The 22,797-nt window shown below is 40.5% G+C and overlaps 1 protein-coding gene across 1 annotated transcript in view; it reads right to left on the bottom strand.

The window, feature by feature from the left end:
- KCNH5 (potassium voltage-gated channel subfamily H member 5) overlaps window positions 1-19,139 on the bottom strand; it is a 333,597-nt gene extending 314,458 nt beyond the window's left edge. Inside the window, exon 1 of the mRNA XM_067733914.1 lies at window positions 18,307-19,139. Within this exon, the coding sequence (XP_067590015.1) occupies window positions 18,307-18,379 (73 nt within the window). The 5' untranslated portion in view covers window positions 18,380-19,139. The remainder of the gene's footprint in view (window positions 1-18,306) is intronic.
- Window positions 19,140-22,797: the final 3,658 nt, after the last annotated feature.

Raw genomic sequence — 22,797 nt, 5'->3', positions numbered from 1 at the left:
TGTGTTTACACACATGTACACACAACTGAAAAAATTTCTCAGATAACACTCTTACTACATGAAATGTACTCTATTTCTGTTCTATTTCAATTTTTTACTGCGCCAGTCAAGACCCATTAAACGGATCTACACCCTATGGAGGGCTGTATTTCATGGTTTTAAAAACTTGCTTCAAACTATCCCCAAAGGCCTTGCAGACCTCCCTCTCTCATAAACGGACTTGTTTTCTAGACGTATTTTAGGATTTAGATCAGAAGCTCTAACTGTTCCTAGTTAATTCTTCTATCAAAAATGTAACCCCACCCCAACGTACCATTTTCAATAGCTCTACGATGGGAAAATTAAGACTCCAGCTCAGCAGGGCCCTGCTCTCACTATCCATTTGCTGTTGATATATTATTTCACTTACATCCTAGTAATTCTGTGTAATAACAAAATTAATAACAAAAGCAACCGGGAGCAGAGCCCTTACTCTCTGCCAGGTGTTGGGCCAGATGTCTACATGCAACTCCATCCCACAGTGAGTTGGAAACTCACCAAGCGCCAAGTGCCCCAGGAGGTCAGAAGCAGGAACTAGCACCCAGGTTCCTTAAATTCTCTTTTATTTATTTATTTATTTTTTTGCAGTACACGGGCCTCTCACTGTTGTGGCCTCTCCCATTGCAGAGCACAGGCTCCGGACGCGCAGGCTCACGGGCCCAGCCGCTCCGCAGCATGTGGGATCTTCCCGGACCAGGGCACGAACCCGTGTCCCCTGCATCGGCAGGCGGACTCTCAACCACTGCGCCACCAGGGAAGCCCAAATTCTAATTCTTGACTGAGACATTTGCAATTTCAAACCTCTTCTAGGGGAAACTGTGCCTCATTTTTTGCTTTAGACAGAAAAGTAGAAGACTAGGAATGAAAGGTAAGTCCTAAAACAATTCACGGCAGGGGGAGTTCAATTCATATTAGCATGAAGGCGGAGTGGTTTAGGAAAAAGAATTTAGAAGTTGGACTCAAAAGTGAGTTGTTGAAAACATATGGACACCAAGGAGGGAAAGTAGGGGTGGGGGGGGGTGGAATGAAATGGGAGATTGGGATGGACATATATACACTAATTTGTATAAAATAGATAACTAATAAGAACCTGCTGTATAAAATAAAAATTAAATTTTAATTAAGTGAGTTGTTGAGATGCTGCCTATCTTCAGTCTTATTTTTTAAAATATATACTTGATTTTAACCAATAACATATAATATGGACAATTCAGGTAATTGCTAGGTACACTCTAGAGTATTTGCTTACATATTCAATCAAACCTAGCAACTCGAAGTTTTTTTTAAGTTTTAAAAAATAGTCGAGGAAATATGCTCTCCATTTATCTTTATGCTTCAAGTTTGATTCCATTAATTTAGACCAACAGAGAGTAAAGTAACTGGACTCTGTGCTTACTAGCCCTTACCTCAAGGTCTTAATAATTATGCATTAGCAATATGTGCTCTGGGTTTAGGAAGACAAGCATAAGAACTGCTTCTATCATTTCTGAATGTTTTATAAAACTATAACTGAGAAAATCAACCACAGTGCTAGGTCCTTCATATAACTAGTCATCAACTGGTAAACAGTCATAACAATCAAATTATCATTAAAATCCTTTCCCCAAATTTTCTGCCAGCATTTGGATCCTGTCTCAATACTACCAAGGGAGCTACTGTGAAAAACCTGGGGAGTTTTAATTAGGTTATTGGCTTCCTCATAACGATACCTACCACTCTGGGTAGTTGGTGGAGATTGGAGTAATGTAGGCAAAATCTTTATAAACTACCCATTGGAGTAAAAATACTTTATGAACTATAAACTGTTATTGTTTATTATATATATAAGATTCTTTTACAACTGTATTATATACCCAGAGAGAGCTTTCTGTGTGTGAGCTCTGTGTGTGTGTGTATAAACAAAGAACCTAGAAAAAATAAATTTTTAAATGTTGAGCCTGCAAACCAAAACCTATAAAATTATACTGAGAGCTAAACTACAAAATAAAGTATTAGGAGGAAGGGGGATAGAAAGAAGAAGGGGAGACAGATTTTTTTAATGTTAAAAGCTAAATTAGAGGGAAGTTGCTCAGTATTAAATTGTCCAGGAGCTTCTTTCGGAAACTTGTCTGTTAGTTGAAACGCAGTATGTGTATATGAAATATTCACACAACTGTTCCATTTCCCTATAGTCATAAAAATTATTGTTTTGGTGAATATGAAATCTGGTATTATTAACAAATATTAAGAACAAGATAGCAGAGTAATTAAAATTGCTTCCCAGAAAATTTTAATTCCCTTTGGCTTTAAAACATGGCAGGGAAAAGCAATACACTTACTGAAGGATAACTTCTTTACAAAGGAAATAGTTGCAAATCTAGAAAGCAAGACCAGCTCAGAAGTTTTGGACACATAAAGTCATTAAAGAAATTGCCCAGAATTCTTAGTAACCATCATCATCCTCATTGTTATGAACTGAATGCCTGTGTCCTCCCAAAATTGATATGTTGAAACTCTACCCCTCGCGTGATGGTATTAGGAGGTGGGACCTTTGAGATTTGATTAGGATTCAATGAGATCGTGTGGATGGAGACCCTCATGGTTGGGATTAGGGCCCTTATAATAATGATGAGAGCACGTTGAGAAGCCAGCAGTCTGCAATCAGGAAGAGGGTTCTCAAAAGAACCTGACCATGCTGGCACCCTGATCTTGAACTTGCAGGCTCCAGAACTGTAAGAAATAAATTTCTGTTGGTTATAAGCCACCCAACTTATGGCATTTTGTAATAGCAGCACAAATACACTGACATTCATCAGCCAAGCTTAGGGAAACCAGTTCTGATCTGTCCTCACAGCTCTTAGCACAGCAACAGCCATGAATTCTGAAAAATTAAACCTTCTTTGGGATTCAGACTGTTTCAGTCCTTGATGATGTTTCTAAACAATCATGTCCAAATGTTTTAAATACACAGATGTTCCTGTATGAGGGCTCTAAGAATTGGGTAATTATCCCTACCAGGTGGCAGTAGTCCAGTAAAACATTTCAGAAGCAATAATCCTACACATGGACAAACTCTCAAACGGATCTCTGCAAGGGCTTGAGGCTTTAAAACATCTTATTATATTCTTTCAAGACCATCGAGTATCCTCTCAGAGATGGACATGAAATAAAACAAGCACTTTTTCCTCAAGTGTTAGAAGGTCAAAAACGAAATCGCAAGCCCCTAATTCAAAATGCCCACTAGGATCCTTACGAGTGTTTCTCAATTTTGACTATTCATTCGATTGGGATGGAGGTTGAGGAGAATTGGAGGGGGCCACAGGAGTTACTCGTTCTAGGCCCCAAAGAGTTAGTTTTAATTGATCTGGAGTGAGAGCCAGGCGTAAGTTATTTAAATCTTCTCATGTGGTCTAATATGCAGCCAGGGTGGAGAAGCCCTGATCTACTGCAATAATGCCTAAATGCTGGCAGCTGCAATAGAATCTACAGATTGCTAAATTCTAATGCAGACACACCGAATTGACTCCCTAGGATTGGAACACAAAAATACAGCCTCAGAGGTCAGTCTCCTTTTCAGCCAGGTTTGGGAAACTTTGTTCTCGTACCTTGCTACTCAAAGTGTAAACCAGTATCACCTGGGAATTTATTAACAAAGCAGAACCTAGGACCCACTCCAGACCTGATGAATCAGAACCTGCATTTTAGTGAGATCATCAGGTGATTCCCCAAGCTCATGACTACACTCATCTTGTGCATCCTTTTCTTCCTTTTAAGTATGGAAAGCAGGCCAGGGAAGTTAGAGGACTTGGCAAACATAGGAAAAGGGCATCTAGTGGGGGAGAAAGACAGAATTAGGCCTCACCGTCTAAGACTTTCTATTTCATCACTGTATTTCTGAACTGCTGTTTAAACTTTTGTTTTCGTTTAATATAAAGGAAGCATTTCCTCTTTACAGTGGTATTTCTTCAGATATCAAGGAAAGTAACTACAATTTAATACCACTACATATTAATCCCATTCCTAAAGGAGATCACATATAAACCATGAAGTCAATAATTCTGCTGGCAGAAGTTTCTGGAAGAAGAAAGGTTATATTCAGTCAATGAAAACAATATAAAAGCATGTATTCTTCCTTTCTATAGCAATTCCAGGAAAATAATCTTTTCCTCTGAGCTGTTCCAACACTACCTGTATCTGGCATGACTAGATGGTTATTTAGGTTTTCGTTTCATTTGTTCTTATGAAAACTACCCCATTCTCTGATCCAGAAATTCCATGGACATTAACAAGTGTGGAACACCTTTTTGGGGGTTAAACCTCTCTCTCTTCCTCTCATCTTTTTTATGCAAATTACCCTAGAGGGAAGTATTTCAAAGCACAAGCACAGAGAAGTTTTCAGATATTTTAAGAAGTCCTAAGGCACAAAAAAATTCTAGAGTACTGAGGAAGAACAAAGACATGGAGGTGAGAAAAGAAAGGACTTCACAGAAAGAAACCAAACACGCTGAATAAAACACATTCACTAATTTATTCTTTTTCCAAGGTCTAGTGCTGATTCTGAGAAAAGTCAACCAGATTTTCCCTCACATTATATTCATTTAATCCTAACCTTGGAGAAGCACACCACCCAGAAATCATCACCCTTATTCTGAAAGCCCTAAAACCCTGGCATAGACCTCCTCCAGCAGAGGTGAAGTATAGGCAGAAACCGGTAAATTGAGCTAAGGGCTATTTCCAGCCACTCTCGCAGAACCCCAGGGCCTCCATGAGAGAAGGACTTGAGTGCAGGTGCTCACAGTTCCAAGTATTACCCCACCCTCTGCAATTCTCTGATTCAAAGAGCTAAAGAATTCACATTCCAAAAATCAGTGGCCAAGAATGGAAATTTGGAGCTTAAAAGCAACAACACAATGAAGCTCATGCAACAATCACTAATGTTTTCTAAAAAGTACTGAAGAGGGTATTTCAACAATGCTGATTGTCAAATATTCATTATAAAGTTAGATTTGGTTTGGGAATCTTGGTTTTATTCAAAATTTTACTTTGGATAGACAGAACAAACTAAGTGGTTACCAGTGGGGAGAGGGGTAGGAGATTAAGAGCTACAAACTACTGTGTATAAAATAAATAAGCTACAAGGATATACTGTATAGCACAGGGAATATTGCCAATATTTTATAATAACTGTAAGTGGAGTACAACCTATAAAAATTTTGAATCACTATATTGTACACCTAAAACTGATATAATATTGAAAATCGACTATACCTGAATTTAAAAAACCTACTTCGGAAACATATATACATACACACACAAAAAAATTTACTTTGTTTCTCATCTGAACTAGCCTCCTGTTAAAATTTGAAGTTACATATTTCTAAGCCACAAGAACAACCAGACGGTCCAAGCCAATTATCTGGCCTGTGATACTCTTCTGAACCTCTGTAAGGAGAATACAGAAATCACCTCTGTACACAGTCTCACTGAACTAAGCTCTCTTTGGCTGCATTCTTATTTACTTCAAGGGAATGAAAAGGGAGCTAGATAACAAAGTGATAATGCAGGTGATCTCTAGACCTTCACTACAAACCTGGCAATCTCCCAGTTTTCTCCATCTCAGTCTTCTTCGTCTCCATCCTTACCTCTCTCTATGCCCGATGCTTGAGCCAAAACCCTGAAAGTCATCCTTCACACCTCTTCATTCATGCCATCCCATTCAACACTAAACCCTAATAATTCTACCAGCAGAGGCATCCACTTCTTTCCTTCTCTACTGCTACTTCCCAGGCCTACCCACCATCATCTCTTGCGTGGACAATTGCAACAGTCTCCTGGCTTGTCCCCTACTGTCACCGTTCCTCCCTCCAACCCAACTTGCTGTTATACAGCAAGTGTCCCCTGTGGCCAGGAGATCTGTCCACTGCACTTGGAATACAATGCAAAAGCCTCATCCGGAATAGTCAAGCCTCTGTCTCTCCACCCTTGTTTCCCGCCTTCCTCTTTTTTTGCCCACTGCAATCCAACTACACTGGCTTTTAAGCTTCACATGGTTCACATGTTTTCTCTCTGCCTGAAATATTCTTCTGCCCACTCATCATCTAGTTACCTCTTACTTTAGGCCTCAATTCAACGCTACTTCCTTAGAAATGTCTTCCTTGACACCATCTCCCAATCCAAATTAGTTTCTGTTACACTCGATCACAGCACCCTCCCTTTTTCCTTCAAAGTGCTTGCCACAGTCTGTAATTTATATTTTGTCTGGGTTTGTTGAACGTCTATCTCCCCACCAGACTCCAAGTTCCATGAGGGCAGGGATGATGTCTGTTGGTTCATCACTGTATACCCACAAAAGTTTGTTGAATGATCAAATATAAAAATTCTTATTCCTATGTAAAGTCATACGGCCAATAAATAATTACTACAGCAATGCTAGACACTGTCAAGAATATAGATAAGAATTATGCTAGGTATTTTTCTTCAAAGAACTGACAATTCTGTAAAAAAATTAAAATTAGGTGTTCCGACACAGATTTCCCTGAACTCTGGAAACTTGTGAGTTTAAGTCATGGAGCATATATTACTTTTTAAACTTGTCTTAAGTGGGTGAGTGATATCTATAGATATATTTAAGTTTCAGAGAACAGTAACAGCAGAACCATCCCTGAGGCACATATAGCACATTTTTATTTGGGTTGAATAAAATCCTGGCACACACAGCTAAACAAAAGCATAAATAATTTATATATCATGCCCACATCCACAATGTTGATTTCTGGTAGGTTCATTACTCACTTCTACTATGTCAATAACAGAATATAAAACTGGTATGTTTCATGTCCTTACAAATACACCTTTATCCTACAGCTCTATATCAAGGAAATGTGTGTGTGTGTGTGCCCGTGTGTGCGTGTGTGTGTAGACACATACACTTTGCACCTGTCTCATTCCACAATGAGACTAATTATTATATAATAATTGGCAACATTAAGAAGACCATCACTGTGGAAGTTGGAAATATGCAAAAAATATCTGTTAATTTATTCAAACTTGTTCAGCTGTCATCAAAGATAAAAATATGCCTTCACTTTTCATCTCCTTCAAGATCAAAGGTACAGTTTTAAGTTTCTGTGTTTCTTTGATGGCATTAAATTCATCATTTTTCCATCTAGCCAAAGTGGTTCAGAATTCATGAGATACTTTAACTTATATTCCTGAAATTCTAATGGTAGGAATAATAGCAATTTTGTTATAGAAAATATTTCTACACACACACACAAATGTTCAACAATTCAAACTTTCTACTTTTAATCACTGGTATTTTGTTCATGAAAGATGTGTTTCTAAAAAGTATACTTGTCAGAATCATTAAAAGTAAAAGATAACTGCAATAATGGCCTATGAGATTCACAGTCTCATAGTACAACAGAAAACCTTCACCCTGTTGTAGATAAGAACAAGTTTTTACTGAATTTCATTACAATGATATTTCTTAAAATACCTAAGGACTTAAAACATTCACTAGTTATATAATCTTGGATAAAAGCTAAATCAGTCAAGATATGTTTGTCAGGGGGAATAAAGTATTACATTTTTAATGTTTAAGCATCATTTTTCAATCTTGCAAATAAGCAAACCCTGTTTTTGCAAATGAACTGCAGCTGTTCTAAAGGGATTCTATTTTCTTTGAAGTTAACCTTTTAAGGCAATCAAACACTAATAGCAAGATAACTAATGGAGAATTTCAATTAAAAGACTAGTCTAAGCTCCACACCTGGTAGAAAAAATAGAAGTGAGGCTTTTCTGAATGCATTTACAATCCGATTAATTTTCTAAAGCTTTGTCCTATTTTTTTTTTAATTTCTACTATCTATGCATTAGGAGCTAATGTTCAAGGGAAAGACACAGACCACAAATTCAATTCATTTCTCTCCTTTGGCCATTTCACTGAGCCAGTTACAAAAAGAGGCTGAATTTCTGCCTTCTTCAGCTTCTCCAAGCACTGCCAATTACTGAGGTAAAAAGAACTGATGTTTCTTTGACTGTTAAGTAGTAGCTTTTTTTGTTGGGGGAAAGAGTGGTGTTTATTTGTTTGTTTTTGTTTTGGGTTTTTTCTCCAAATAAGTAAGCCCTTGGTAAAGTGAATCCAAATGCCTTTAGTCTCAGATCCACCAGTTTAAGACTTAGGAAAGCCTTAACTATTTAATACTTTGCTTTCTTCAGGTTAAAAAAAAGTATATCTCCCCACCTCAGAGAAAATAGGAACAGGTGAATATTTATTAAGCCCTTGCTATGATGAAGCACAGTGCAAGATCCGCTACATTTGTGGGTTTGCTGAATCTTCCCAGCAAACCCACAAGGTAGTTACTACAATCCTGTAGAGCCCTAGGATGTCACCAAGAGTAATGGCTAGAGTCAGGACGGAAGTCTGTGTCAAGACAAGATGGAAATGCCTTTGCTCTGTTGAGAGCACTGTTCTCTGCCCCACAGAGTTCCAGAAAGAGGACCACTTACCTTGACGATGGTTGCTCTAGTAGAAAAAGAAGCTGCTTGGGAATGAACAAGGAGAATGTATCACACCTTTCATTCCTCACTCTCAGAGGAGATCTTTTGTTTCTGGGCCCAGTAGTGAGGCAACTCTTCTTTCAACCTGTTACTCCTCCTTTGGCCTATCATACCTATACACACTGGCTGTATATGATATCGGTAACGGACATGTTTCATGCCCTGAGTCAGTAGAGTGAACGGGCAGGAATTCACGCACTCGGCACACAGCGCTTATAAAGGGTAAGAAAAAACTACTTGGCAAAATTCTTACCCCTAGGGATCAGTAATCTGGTTAGCAAGTAAGACTAATATTACACTGAGTGGGAAGCCAAAAATGACCCTAAGATGTCTAGACTAAAGAGTAAAATATTAAAGACACCTCTGACAGAAATGGGGAAATACCAAAAAAGTAAGTCTATTTGAAGCCAAAACCAATGATAAATTCAATTCTCTAGCCACACTGAGTTTTAGATAACTTGTGAGGTGTACAAGAGAAATTCTATAGGCCACTGGAAATACAGGACTGGAGAACAGAAAGGATACATTTTAAATTATGACCGAGGACAAACTTGCTCTGAAAAGGAGGGTAAAGATGTAAGAAAGACAGCTGAAGGTTAAACCTGAATGACAACCATCCTTCAGGAGAGGAAAGAGGAGGAGAGGGGAGGGGAAAGGGGGATAGAAAAGGAATAGAAAGGGTATAGAAAAAGGAAGGGAAAAGGGCAGGAGAAAGTGAAAAGTCATGAAAGCCAAAAGATGAACTTGTGTGGAGAGGGCAGGGGAGCAGAGTCTTAAATCCTACAGAGCCAGAAAAATAAGGACAAACAAAAGGTTTTTGGATTCACAAGAAGAATGCTCACCTGTAAACTTCTAGAAGTTTCAACATTAAGGTTTAGACAGAAATCCATTGAAAAGAGGTGCAAAAGGAAATGGTGACCAAGAATTAAAGGCATCAGCTACAGATGGTGCATTCAAAGTTTTAAACATCTAACTAATAACAATAACTAACCACACTGATACTGATATGGTGCTTGTTATGTGCCAAACACTGTTCTCAGTACTTTGCATGTATTTCCTCATTTAATCCTCACTCCAACACCGTAAGCTAAGGCACTTTTATTACTTGCATTTTGCAAAGGAGAAAACTAGGTATAGATAAGTAAGTCACAGAGCTAGTAAGCATCAGAGCCAGGACTTTAATGCAAGCCTCCAGAACCTATGGTGCCTAACCAGTGTGCACACTGCCCCTCACAGAAAGAAAGAAAAAAAAGGAGAAATGTTATTTTTATCATTGTGTTCAATGTGCATCCCCAGTGCTTAGATCAGAGCCTAGCACATAGTGGGCACTCAACAATGTATGTTGAATTAGTGAATGATTAACTAGAAAGAGTATGAACACCAAGCAAAAGGATGGGAGTTATTTTTAGGGGAGTTTATTCTGGGATTATTTAGCCCTCATTGAAAAATTCTTCTATTCTCTCAACGCCATAAATATGTGAAAATAAACTCATTGTGCTATAATTTGTCCCCAATCAAAAATATGCCAGCAGACAGACAAGGCTTACAGAAAAGATCAGGATAAAGATGAAATTTGCCCTCAATCTAAGTGAGTTGCTAGATTTTCAGTTAAACTTGGTGATCTGAGGCTGGCCATGCAGCCTCTAAAAAGCCAAAATCTATTCTGCCTCTTCCTCTGGATAGTGCACAGGACTGCAAGCTGCTTCTCAAGGCAGAACTCACTCAGAAGATACATCAACTGGTACGGATCAATTCCCAAGGATAAAACTTACCATCCATAACTCCTAACTGCAAAATCGTTTTTGAAACAATAATTAGGATCAACAAATTTCTAAACAGTTATTTCCTGTATAAAAATCTATCTTCTAAGCCCTTGGAGATTAGAACAAAAATGATAGGAAATATTTCAGCTGTACATCAAGTTGGAATAAGAGATGAGTGTGAGATCACATACACATTCACCTCTCATGCTCTCATAAGTCCCATCTGATGTTCCCTGTACAATGTGGTGTCCATTTTCAGATATACACATTAGTTACCTAACTATTTTAAACAATACAATTACTGACACAAGCTTACTTAATAGATTTAATCAGCAGTGTTTTAGAAAAAAATCAATTCTAGACTTGGTTAGTTTAGGAGGCAATAGCAAAAAAACCATTTATTCAACTAGTACTTAGTGCTATGTGCATGTGTAAGGTATAACCCATATCCTCAAGAAGCTTAGTCCATATACCAACACTTCCACAACTTCCCAGTTACCTGTCATTACCTCTAGAAACTGCTGATTGTGCACCTAAGCTCAGATCTCAAATCATATAACTTGTGAAATCAATAGGATTTTGTACTTATCTTTCTCTGATAGGACCATACCCAAGAAAGAAAGAAATCCATTTCAATAAAATTTCAAGCAGCTTTTCAACCACTCTTCCTTTATAAACTATTTCACTTTTTATTTACTTTTCCTATCTTTTCCCATGTGAAAACTTAACATATCACAAAACTACTATCTAGAATGTACACAAATATTTCTCTGTATTAGTAACAGTATCCATAAACAACCAAATACTAAAATAATGTCTAACACACTGATATATGTGACAATATTGTCACAGCCTTCATTTGATCAAGTATCTTTCAAGACCAAGCCTTTCCAATACTAAAACTTCTACATTATATAAAATGAGACTATTTAAATTTCTCTTTTTAGTCATTCTTCAATAATGAAAAGGAGTTATATCATACATTATTAAGCTAGGGTATTTAGTGGAACACACTAAGGATTTTTTTTTTCAGCCTTGTTGAGGTATAACTGACAAATAAAAATTGTATATATTTAGGGCTTCCCTGGTGGCGCAGTGGTTGAGAGTCCGCCTGCCGATGCAGGGGACACTGGTTCGTGCCCCGGTCCGGGAAGATCCCACATGCCGCGGAGCGGCTGGGCCCGTGAGCCATGGCCGCTGAGCCTGCGTGTCCAGAGCCTGTGCTCCGCAACGGGAGGGGCCACAACAGTGAGAGGCCCGCGTACCGCAAAAAAAATTGTATATATTTAAAGTGTACAACTTGATGGTTTGATATACATATACAATCAAGCTAATTAACATGTCCATCATCTCACATAGCTAGTGTTTTCTTTTATTGTGTGTGTGGTGAGAACATATGACTGGAGTTTTTAAAATTCTATGAGTAAAGAAAGATGTTTTACAAATGTCCATTTCTTACAGCACATCAAGACTACTTTCTTTGACCTCAATTTCTGCAACAATAATTACCACTGGTTTTGTGACTTGTTATTTACGTTCATTTGATTTCACTGTGTACCTCTGTTCTTCATAAAAGTGCTGTATGGCATACTTTAATTTTTCCCATTAAAAATGATTTTGTTTGGGACATTTCAGAGCATCTCTCAAAATATGGTTTCTAACCCTACCAAAAAGAAAAAAATCCCTAAAACCAAGATTCAGACTCAATGACTGACAGGAAATAGAACCTCTTAAAGTAATATGTCTCCAATCATATTTTTTTGAGAGTTTAATAAATTTGAAGAACTTTGAGGAATATTTACTTTAGCTCTGTATTTTATTTTTAAAGTTTGGATAGCATCAAAATACTAGAATCATATAATACCCTAGGTAAGTAACTGTAAATCTGTAAACTATCTTTTAATAAGATCAAAGCACTGTCACGAACTGATTCTGCTTCACCAACTTAATCAAAATTATATCAAGACATCTGATGAGGAAAATTTTTGTTGAAATAGAAAATATATATTCATCCTTCTGGTATGAACATTATTTATACATTATTATTCTGCAAAACTTTATATTTCATACATATTGTCACCACACTGAGATGATTTGTTACAATAAAATTTTGTTCATCTGCCAAAGTAAATACTCTACTAGTCTAAAATTTATTTGAATTTGTTTCCATAAACTGTTTTTACTAATACCACATTCAGTCACAAAACGTAGGTCACCTTCAACTAATATAAGATTGCAATTCCTTTCTTCGTTTCACTTTCCTATATGTCTTGTGTTTTAGATATTTTCTGCCAAGAGTAAGAACTAACTGCGTTGATTTTAACCCCCAAACTTGAGGAAAAGGACAGAAAAGAGAAACAGAAAGATATTAACTACTTAGTTCACCTGTGGCAGAACCTATAGTGCCCTCTTGTGGTGAATGGTAACTACAGCACTCTGGAGAACGGTACAACTTTTCCTAGACCAGACACTGGAGAGAAGGTGGGAAGCATTGTTCCTCTATGCTACCAAGCAGCTGTTATTAACAATGAAAGTAAAAGATAAATATTGACTAAAATAAAAGACTCCTTTATAGAAATGTACTCAGTCACCGTCAGTTAGAACAATCATAGCCACTCCCTTCTATTAACAAAAATACTGTTTTATGTTTCTTTTAGTAGGGCAGTTGACAGATGGCTAGGCACGTGGATTTCTTATATACTCTGCTTCTGGAATCAAGCAAAAGATAAACAAACAGAGCAATTTCTAGTGGACACAAGAATGTCCTGGGACAAGCAACTCTCTAGTCCACAAAGTACTGCATTTGTTATACAAGGCAGTGTGGACTCTAAAGCAAGGGACAATCCTCTGGCTTACTTATAAATATAATTTAGGAAGTGGTCAGTATAATTTCAATCTCTATGATATTTTAAAGGTAAAAGTGATACATTATAAGACCTGGGTAAACCAAAGCTTCAAAAACTCTAAGTGGTTTTATCAACATTTCCTGAGTAGTATTTTAGATCTTCCAAGAAAAAATATCAAGTACTCGATACCAAAAAAACCCCAAAATAATCCATTTGTTTTCCACAATTTTTTTAATTGGATGAGAATTATGAGTTAATATTTCTTTTTTGTTTTGTTTTTAAATCACTAGTTCCCTTACTGCCCCTCCTATAGGTTCTCATTTAAGATCTTAGTTTTTACAAATATTAATTATAGCATAAAAATGATTCTGGATTTTCCTATAGGTAAGAGCACTGAGTAAAGGAAGTGCTTGTGCAAGCAGGTATTTCAGGCAAAATGGTAACTGAGCACACTCGACTTCGTCTCTTGAAGGTTAAGTGGTTCATAAAATACTGCCTTTTCTGTTTTCTTCTTTCCTGGGCCCCTTTTTTCTCTAAAGAGAAAAACATTTCTAGTTTTTCATAATGTTTAAAATATTAAAGAACAGTTAATTCTAATTTAAAAGACGTTATTTTTATAGTTAAAAATTTTCGAGATGGCAACCAGGTTTACTGTCACCCAAACTAATCATTTCTGCCTATTTGTTAAGGAATCAAAGACAACGTATATATAAAATGTACTGCCCAAAGCAATAATCAGATTGAAGGCCTTGGAAATGTTTTGTTTTGTTTTGTTTTAATCTAAAATTCTACCTAAAAGTCTTAAAAAACTGTTGCTTTCTTTCAGGTACCTACCCTCTACTCATAAGTGTACTGCTCCCTATGGCCCAAAATATATTGGTGAATAGCTTGCATAAATACTGTGCAAGGTTTAAATAAGGGAAGATGGCCTGATAATGTTCCAGACACAGATTCGGTCAGTAGGCATTTTGGACGGGGGCCTCCTATGAGACACTGCACGCAGTTAATGAACCCACCACATGGTTCCCAAACTTTCCCTTCCTAGCAACATATTTTGATTCTACTAGCCAAAAACGTTATCTAAACCTTGCTATTGCATTTATGCTTTTGACCTTTACAATTTCTTGGAGTAATAATGTGTACTCTATACCTACTAGAATCACATGTTAAAAATGATTGTAATTACTTTTATTTGTCTAAAAATGATCTTATCTTTTATCTTAAAACTAAAGAGAGGAATTCCCTACTTCTACTATTTTGGGATTTGGCTATAAAGTATGTTTGTATCCATCCTACTCAATGGCCCTCGTCTTCTACTATTCTACTATTCTGGGATTTGGCTATAAAGTATGTTTGTATCCATCCTACTCAATGGCCCTCATTATTTTATTTTATAGACTTTGAATCACCAGTGACAATTTGAAATGTTTTCCCATAACAGACTGTGTCAACTAACCAAGGAAAATAAAAAGCCAATCTCAAGAGGTGTAAAATAACAGCAAATAGGCTACAGTGCTACTCTAAGGCAAATAGGCTACTCTAAGGCAAATAGGCTACTCTAAGGCAAATAGGCTACTCTAAGGCAAATAGGCTACAGTGCTACTCTAAGGCAAAGAATACAGCACTGTTATTCTGGGAAATTGCAACTGAGGAGTTTGGAACTTTATTAGGATATCCTCATGTTTAAAAGCTATACCCAAATATACCACACTTCTTGCTCTTTTCTTCTGCATCAATAAGTTTTCTGACAGATTTCTAATTTGCTGAGATTTCAGCTCATTAGTGATCACCGTGGACAAATAAAAGCTTGACGTTTTCTCTTGGTGTCCATTGCCCTTTCATATCTAGTATCCCTCCTTTTCTCCCTCTCTCTCTCTCTCTTTCTATCTCTCCCCCTCCCTCTCCCTCCCACACTCCTTCCCTCCCTCTCTCTCCTTCCCTCTCTCCTTGTATTTCTGCTACTTTTTACATCTCTCTTTTGCTCTTTCTATGTGTGAGACAGAGAGAGAGTTTACTTCCTCTGCATCTACCTTTGTGTCTGGGTAGATACCTGTCTGTATGTTTATCTGTGTGTATCTCTAGATATGCTTCTACTCCCACTCTCACTAAAAGATCTGATATTTTCATAAGAAGAAAATGATGTTGTATCAGAAAGAGAAGCACTTCATGGGGTAAAAGTAACCCATCTTCTTCAAGTCTTAGCTGTATTAGGAGTGCTGCCTCTTTTCTTTTCCACTAAAGCTCTGCCAGTACTTCACTTTCAATGTTGTTAAGTTAGTGAATAATGAAATCTTCACGGTGACAAACTCAATCCATCTGTGAGAACCCTGAAGGGAATTTTCTGTTAATCTCAATTTCTCAGAATGAATTTTTCTATTTCTCTGCCAAATCATATAGAAATGGCAACAAGTGTGGGATACTCACACATAAATGTGTAGAGAAATTTAGTACTGTAATTCTCAATTTCTGAGGTTCTTCCTGTACAAGTGGCACTGAGACTTTCCGTTATTGATTACATACACATGCTCGTACACTTTCCTCAAATATCTAACACATTTCAAACAAAGCTCAGAGGTTTTGAGTAGTGGTATTAAAAGTTAGCCAAGGATTCCCTGGTGGCACAGTGCTTGAGAGTCCGCCTGCCGATGCAGGGGACGTGGGTTCGTGCCCCGGTCCAGGAAGATCCCACATGCCACAGAGCGGCTGGGCCCGTGGGCCGTGGCCGCTGGGCCTGCGCGTCCGGAGCCTGTTGCTCCGCAACGGGAGAGGCCACAACAGTGAGAGGCCCGCGTACCGCAAAAAAAAAAAAAAAAAAAAAAAAAAAGTTAGCCATAAGCAATTAGAGGTGGTACTTAAAATGCAAAAACAGATAAATTTTCATTTGTACTTGGTGCTATCCATGGAAAGAAACATTAAACCAGTGAAGCAATTATAACATGAAGTGTAAAACAGATAAAACCTTCATCGACTTGGATGGTAGATTTAAAATGGAGGCAACGGAAGCAGCTCTTTCTAAGCCACATAAGGTAAGTCTTAATTTCATGGTGTATCAGAAATAAAAGATATTCTACAAACTGGCTCATAGTTCCAGTCTGTATGAGAAGTTTCAACCAAAGATGCTATATGAGTGAACTTCAGCCAAGGAATTCTCATCTCCTTTCTGGTTACCGCGCAGAGCAATAGACAGCCTCCAGATTTTATTCTTTAAGGCCTTCTCTGAGAAGTCCTCTCACAGACCAAATTGCATGGAGTTGAAATAACCCAAGAGGATGAGAGAGCTGAAAAACAGACTGATATACCTTAAATAGCTAATTCCAATAATCTTTAAATTTCCCAACCTGGTTGTTTTAACAGTAATATCTCCTTGTACTCTAGGTTTCTGTACAATATTAATATAAGAAAGTAATGTATAAACATAGAAATTGGCTACCATTTATTTATATTTATAGTATATATTTTTTAATATTTTATATTATCATAAAAAATCAAACACATTTGAAATCACACTGGAATGGCTAAAAGTATTATAGTTTTTTTTACACTAAATCAGGCCTATTAGCTATTTTTTTTTTGAACCCAAAAATGTCTGTTCAAGACTTGTATAGTATCAGGCATTGACCAAATGAGAAGAAACAAAGTCAAAAGCCTCAAATGAAAACCAAATACCATGTCAGAGCTTGATGAGAAATACCTTGGGACACTTACATATAGTCCCCAAATCAGGGGAAATATTTGCAAGCCTAGTTTTAGAAGAGCTCATATCCTAGGAATTAATATAACCTAATCTACCAATTCAGGAAGAGCATAATTGTATTTAATTATTTATTATCATTTGAGTGTGCCTCTGTCTTGCCACTAAGGAGGGAGCTTTTTGAGAGCAGAAGTGTCTTAATCATTTTTTTATCCGAAGGACCCCACAGAGTGTCTCTTGTATAAGGCACCCAAATCAATATTGTTTCACTGAATGAATGAATGAATGAATGATGATTATGGAATTGCATAGAGTATTTCCATTGCTTTGGTCCAAAATCTACTGTAATCAACATGCAGAAATGTCTTTCTCATAATTCTCCAAGCAAAGGATCTCAAAATATAATAACAGGTCTCTGAAGGAAAAAAAACAAAAAACTTTAAAGGATATTTTACATATCTTTAAAGGATATCTTTACATATCTTACAAAATTGAAAATTATATAAAAGATTTGAAAGCAAGTAGAAAATGTATATTTCAGTAAAATGCAAAGTTTATAAGGTCCTAAAATGTGAAATATATAACCATCCCCATTCCGATATCTTAGAGGAAATGAATGCATAAATGGATGGCAATTCAAAGACACTTTAAGGCAAGAAAACACTAACATCAGTAGCAAGGTAGAATGGCATTTTTAAAATTCTTTCTCCAGTTACTTTAAAAGCACAGTAGCTATTGCTTCCCTTCTACATTTCTCCTGTTTAAGTCAAATCAAATATATCATATAGATCAATACAGACCAATGCAAAACAGAAAAACAAAAAAAACTTTAAACACAAATTTGACCATAATGATTGCCTTCCCATTTTTCCAGAACTGACTCTCTTTCTTAGGTTCAACCCCAGCTAACCTCTCATACACAAGGCTCCTTTCAAAGGTGCCCATTGGGCCTGAAAGCCATTCCAGAGACTAAATCTTAAGTAGCCACTTTCACAGCCATTCCCAACTTGAGGGAACCCTTCCACTGAGATTAACTCAAAGAATTTGATCAGTCTCTTCAGCCTACTTGTTTAAAAATGTGGGGAAACGATGAACAAAAAAGATATCCCTCAACAAAGCGAAACTCAACTCTGTTCTCCAGATGTACCTACACCCTAGCCGCTGCTCCCCCTTGGCTTCCTGCGGTTCTGGGCTCTGGACAGGTGGGAGGGGGGAGAGTACGTCTTGGGGAGGGGATGCAACTAACTTTCCTCTGCCACCTCATTCCCACTCCCACCTAAAGTCAGGTCCATCTTGTAACTGCAGCCGCCAGCTAGGGCGGTCTGCGTCCCCCTCCCGCCCTGGGAGAGGGATGGGACGGGGAGGATGGGGGGCGTGGGTGGGCAGGATGGAGGTGGAGGGGTGTTCTGACTGCAACTCTTCTTACCGCTGGAGCGCCTGACGATGTTCTCCAAAAATGTGTTCTGCGGTGCCACCAGCCCTCTCTTGCCCCCCGGCATCCTGGGTCTGGAGAGCAGCGGCCAGGATCCGCGGCGGGGGAGGGGGGAATGCAGGAAGAGAAGGTGGAGAAAGAAGAGGAAAAGGTGGAAGAGAAGATCGAGCCCAAAGAAGAGGGGGCGCGGCGGCGGCGACGGGGTCCCCTGACTGAGTCTCCAGCCCGACCCGGATGAGCAGCTCTGGGGAGGAGGACCAGGCAGTTCATGGTAGTAGCGCTCCCCCGGCCGCCGCTGCCCAGACTGTGGCGGTGCCGCACACGGGGCTCGGGAACTGCAGGCTCCGCGGGGCACAGTGCGCCTGCGCCGCCCCCGCTGTCGCTGTCCCACCGGTGCTGATGCTGAAGCTGTTGCTGAGGCTGCTGTCGCGGCGGCGATCACCTAGGCGGGGGCTCAGCATTTCTCCCCCTGCCCCGACCCCGGGGCCGGGGGAGCAGGAAAAGCCCACTCAAAGCCCTATCTCCCAGACCCTCTACTGCGCCTTCCTCTCCCACTTCCTAGCCTACCCCTCCGGCGCAGCTGGATCAGCGCTGCCCAGCTGAGTCCAACTTCTGCCCGGCTGTGCGCCTGGTGGCCGCTCCTCTCTCCCCGGAGATCGAGGCAAACGCTCGCTGTCCAGTTGAGCCGTGGAGTGGGAGAGGAAGTGGGAGAAGCAGGCAGGATGCCAAAGAGGGCAATGGGCAGTCGGAGGGGTCACATCTCAGTTTCTCCTGCCAAGGTCCCGAGTCCCGGCTGCTCCCGGGGACGCAGCTGCCGGGGCGGAGGTGTTGATCATCTCCCGCTCCAGTCCGGGCTGAGCGCGCAGCAGGGACTGACTGAGCGACGCGCGGGGACGCAGAGCAGCCACCTGACGCTGCTACCGCCCCCCTCTGGGCTTCGGCGCCCGAAGCTCAACAGAGGAGATTTCAGCACCCGCCCTGGCCCACACCTTGGAGCTCGAGCCAGATAGGGTCGGAGCGCAGAGCAGGAGCGGGAATGGCCCCGGCGCCCCAGGCTGGGTCTGGCCCGCGGAGGAGCGTGGCGGCAGTACAGGGATGCTTCCCAGGGCTGCGGAGCGCACAGGAGAGCAGCGAGCCCAGACACTGCTAAGTTGCGGAAAAGGTTGCACTTAATGCAAGGAGTAAGGGAAGAGAGTGAATAATTCACACCCAAGAGAAGGGAGAGTGCAGCGGGAAGCGTTTGCTGTGGAAAAACAGTAAAGGCGGGGTTGGGGGGGGGGGGTGACGCTGCACAGGACTGGGGAGTGTGGGCAGGAAATTTCTCTACCAACGCTCGGAACCGACGACAGGAGGGGAACCGCTAGAAACAGAGTCCAAAACCCAGAGTCTATGACGGAGAAGGGAAAATAGCGTAAGTGCAAAGGGACCGGGGAAAGAGATGAAAAGAAATGAAGGAGCTCACGCCGCGGCACCGGCACCTTCTTTTATCTAAGGCAGTGGTTCTCAAAGTGGTCCCGGACTGGCGGCATCTCCTAAGAACCTGTTAAAAATGCAAATTATCAGGCTCTATCCAAGAGCTAGGAAACCGGGAACTCTGGGAGCGAGGGCCAACAATGTTTTAACAAGCCCTCCGGATAAATATTATGCCCGCTCAAGTTTGAGAGGAACTGATCTACGGCTTCCCCTCCAGAGGCTTCGCCAGGGCCAGTCTAGAAAGGACGACTGCATAAACAGGGTCAAGGAGTGAGGACAGAAAGTGCACTGCGGCCAGGTGAGAGGTTGGTGGCGAGGCAAAGTGTTAAGTAGGCAGGCGAAAGGAGAGTTGGATGGGGGCGTCCCCTTTTGCTAGATAAGAATATGCTAGATAACCTCTGTTAGGAACGGTCAAGGTTAGGTTACCCGGAGACAGCGGGAATCTGGGAATCTCCCCGGCAGGGGTCAGAGGAAACAACTCCTGCTCGGCTCCTACCCTGGGCAAGGAGAGAGGGGACGGGGGGAGTGGGGGCGGTGTCTTGCCTAAACCCCTAGATTACCAATCACTGGCCTCAGGTTACCATCACTGCCTCTCCAGAGCGGTCGATGTAAGGGCCATTGCCTGTAGCTGAGAGACACATAAATACACAGCCAGGATCCAGGCTTTATCTTAGGATCCTTTTCTCCCTCTCCTCTGCAATTTCCACCCGTTCCTGCAGTGCTTAGGCGGCTGAGCAAACCCAGAAGGTTGATGCGAGGTAAAGAGCAGTTTGCTCTGCTAGGATTCTTTCCGCACAAAATCAAGAGACTCGGTACAATAACACTAGTCTAGCCTTGCTTTCTACCCGAAGCACGGCTGGTGGTGCAAGTTTATTTCCCTACAGATAGACTGCCTTCTAAATGTGTTTAGGTACATTATGACTAGTTAAATTACAAGGGACTCAGGCACAGATTGGATCTTTGTGGTTGGCCTGCCATGACAGGAGTCAGAGATGTGGCTGAGGTTACAGCTCCCTTCCTGCAGTTGACCGGGTGTGTACAAGGGTGATCTCGGACAGGCAGCGGTGAGTGGTGGTGTGAAGCGAGATCTTAATTCCCTGCCCAGGAACTGAACCTGTGTAGCCTGGATGAAAACCAGGAATCCCAGCCACCACCACCCCTGGCTCTTGACCCCAGTGAAAAATGCATTTCTCATAGAGGCAAAAACTGTAAAAACAGGTACATGCAGCTCAATATCAAAAAAACAAACAACCCAATCCAAAAATGGGCAGACGACCTAAATAGACATTTCTCCAAAGAAGATATACAGACTGCCAACAGACACATGAAAGAATGCTGAACATCATTAATCATTAGAGAAATGCAAATCAAAACTACAATGAGGTATCATCTCACACCAGTCAGAATGGCCATCGTCAAAACATCTACAAACAATAAATGCTGGAGAGGGTGTGGAGAAAAGGGAACCCTCTTACACTGTCGGTGGGAATGTAAATTGATACAGCTACTATGGAGAACAGTATGGAGGTTCCTTAAAAAACTACAAATAGAACTACCATACAACCCAGCAATCCCACTATTGGGCATATGTCCTGAGAAAACCATAATTCAAAAAGAGTCATGTACCAAAATGTTCAATACAGCTCTATTTACAATAGCCAGGAGATGGAAGCAACCTAAGTGTCCATCAACAGATGAATGGATAAAGAAGATGTGGCACATATATACAATGGAATATTACTCAGCCATAAAAAGAAACGAAATTGAGTTATTTGTAGTGAGGCGGATGGACCTAGAGTCTGTCATACAGAGTGAAGTAAGTCAGAAAGAGAAAAACAAATACTGTATGCTAACATATATATATATGGAATCTAAAAAAAAAAAGGGTCATGAAGAACCTAGGGGCAAGACGGGAATAAAGACGCAGACCTACTAGAGAAGGGCCTTGAGGACACAGGGAGGGGGAAAGGGTAAGCTGGGACAAAGTGAGAGAGTGGCATGGACATATATACACTACCAAATGTAAAATCGATAGCTAGTGGGAAGCAGCTGCATAGCACAGGGAGATCAGCTTGGTGCTTTGTGACCACCTAGAGGGGTGGGAGGGAGGGAGACACAAGAGGGAAGAGATATGGGGATATGTGTATATGTATAACTGATTCACTTTGTTATAAAGCAGAAACTAACACCCCATTGTAAAGCAATTATACTCCAATAAAGATGTTAAAAAAAACAGGTACAAAGTTTATTATTAAAGACACAGCACAACAGCAAGTGGGAGAGCACACAGAGAAACTGTTTAGTTAAGACAAAAGCAAGGCAGAGATGCACACCTGGAGAGAAAGGGGGTGGGCGTCCTCCCTAATGAGGAGGAGAGCAGTAAAGAGGTGGTTAAGTCATCTATATACCGCAGTTCTTCCAGGTGTTTGTTTACCTTTGGCCAATTATCTGGTTTCTTTTTCCACACCTGCCCTGCCCTAGGACCCTCCCCAACATGCGTGAGCAACTTTTTTCCAAGATGGATTACAGCCTGGAGGCCTATGGGACGGCCTTAGCATCACATATTATGGGTCCTTTTTGACCCCCAAGGAGCCTTTCAGCATGTGTGCAATGTTTCCCTTGCCCCAAGGATGGGAAATGTATGACCTCTTGATCTTTTAACAGGGTTTAGTCCCACTCTGTCCCTGACATAAAAATGTCCAATGTCCGGTTATTTACCCTATTTCTGTTGCTGGTTTCTACATCGAGGTGCAGATCTCGAAATGTAGACAGGAGTCCAGTCGTAAATATGTAGTCCTGGAGCCCGTTTGTCTCTTGCTTCAGGAAATGTAAACAGGGGGCTGGTAATGAACATCCAGCCTGGAGCCCATCTTCTTCTCACCCCAGGAAGTGTGAATAGGAGGCCAGTTGTCAATGTCTAGCCCGGAGCGCACCTATCTCCTGCCTCAAGGGGAAGGGGAACTCGAAACCTGAGCTGAGACACACAATCGGATTTTGCCTCTCCTCTGGTGG

Source organism: Pseudorca crassidens, chromosome 1, assembly GCF_039906515.1.
Source record: "Pseudorca crassidens isolate mPseCra1 chromosome 1, mPseCra1.hap1, whole genome shotgun sequence".
Classification (NCBI taxonomy): domain Eukaryota; kingdom Metazoa; phylum Chordata; class Mammalia; order Artiodactyla; family Delphinidae; genus Pseudorca; species Pseudorca crassidens.
Note: the sequence above shows the minus strand (reverse complement) of the source record. Positions and strands in the feature narration are given on the sequence as shown.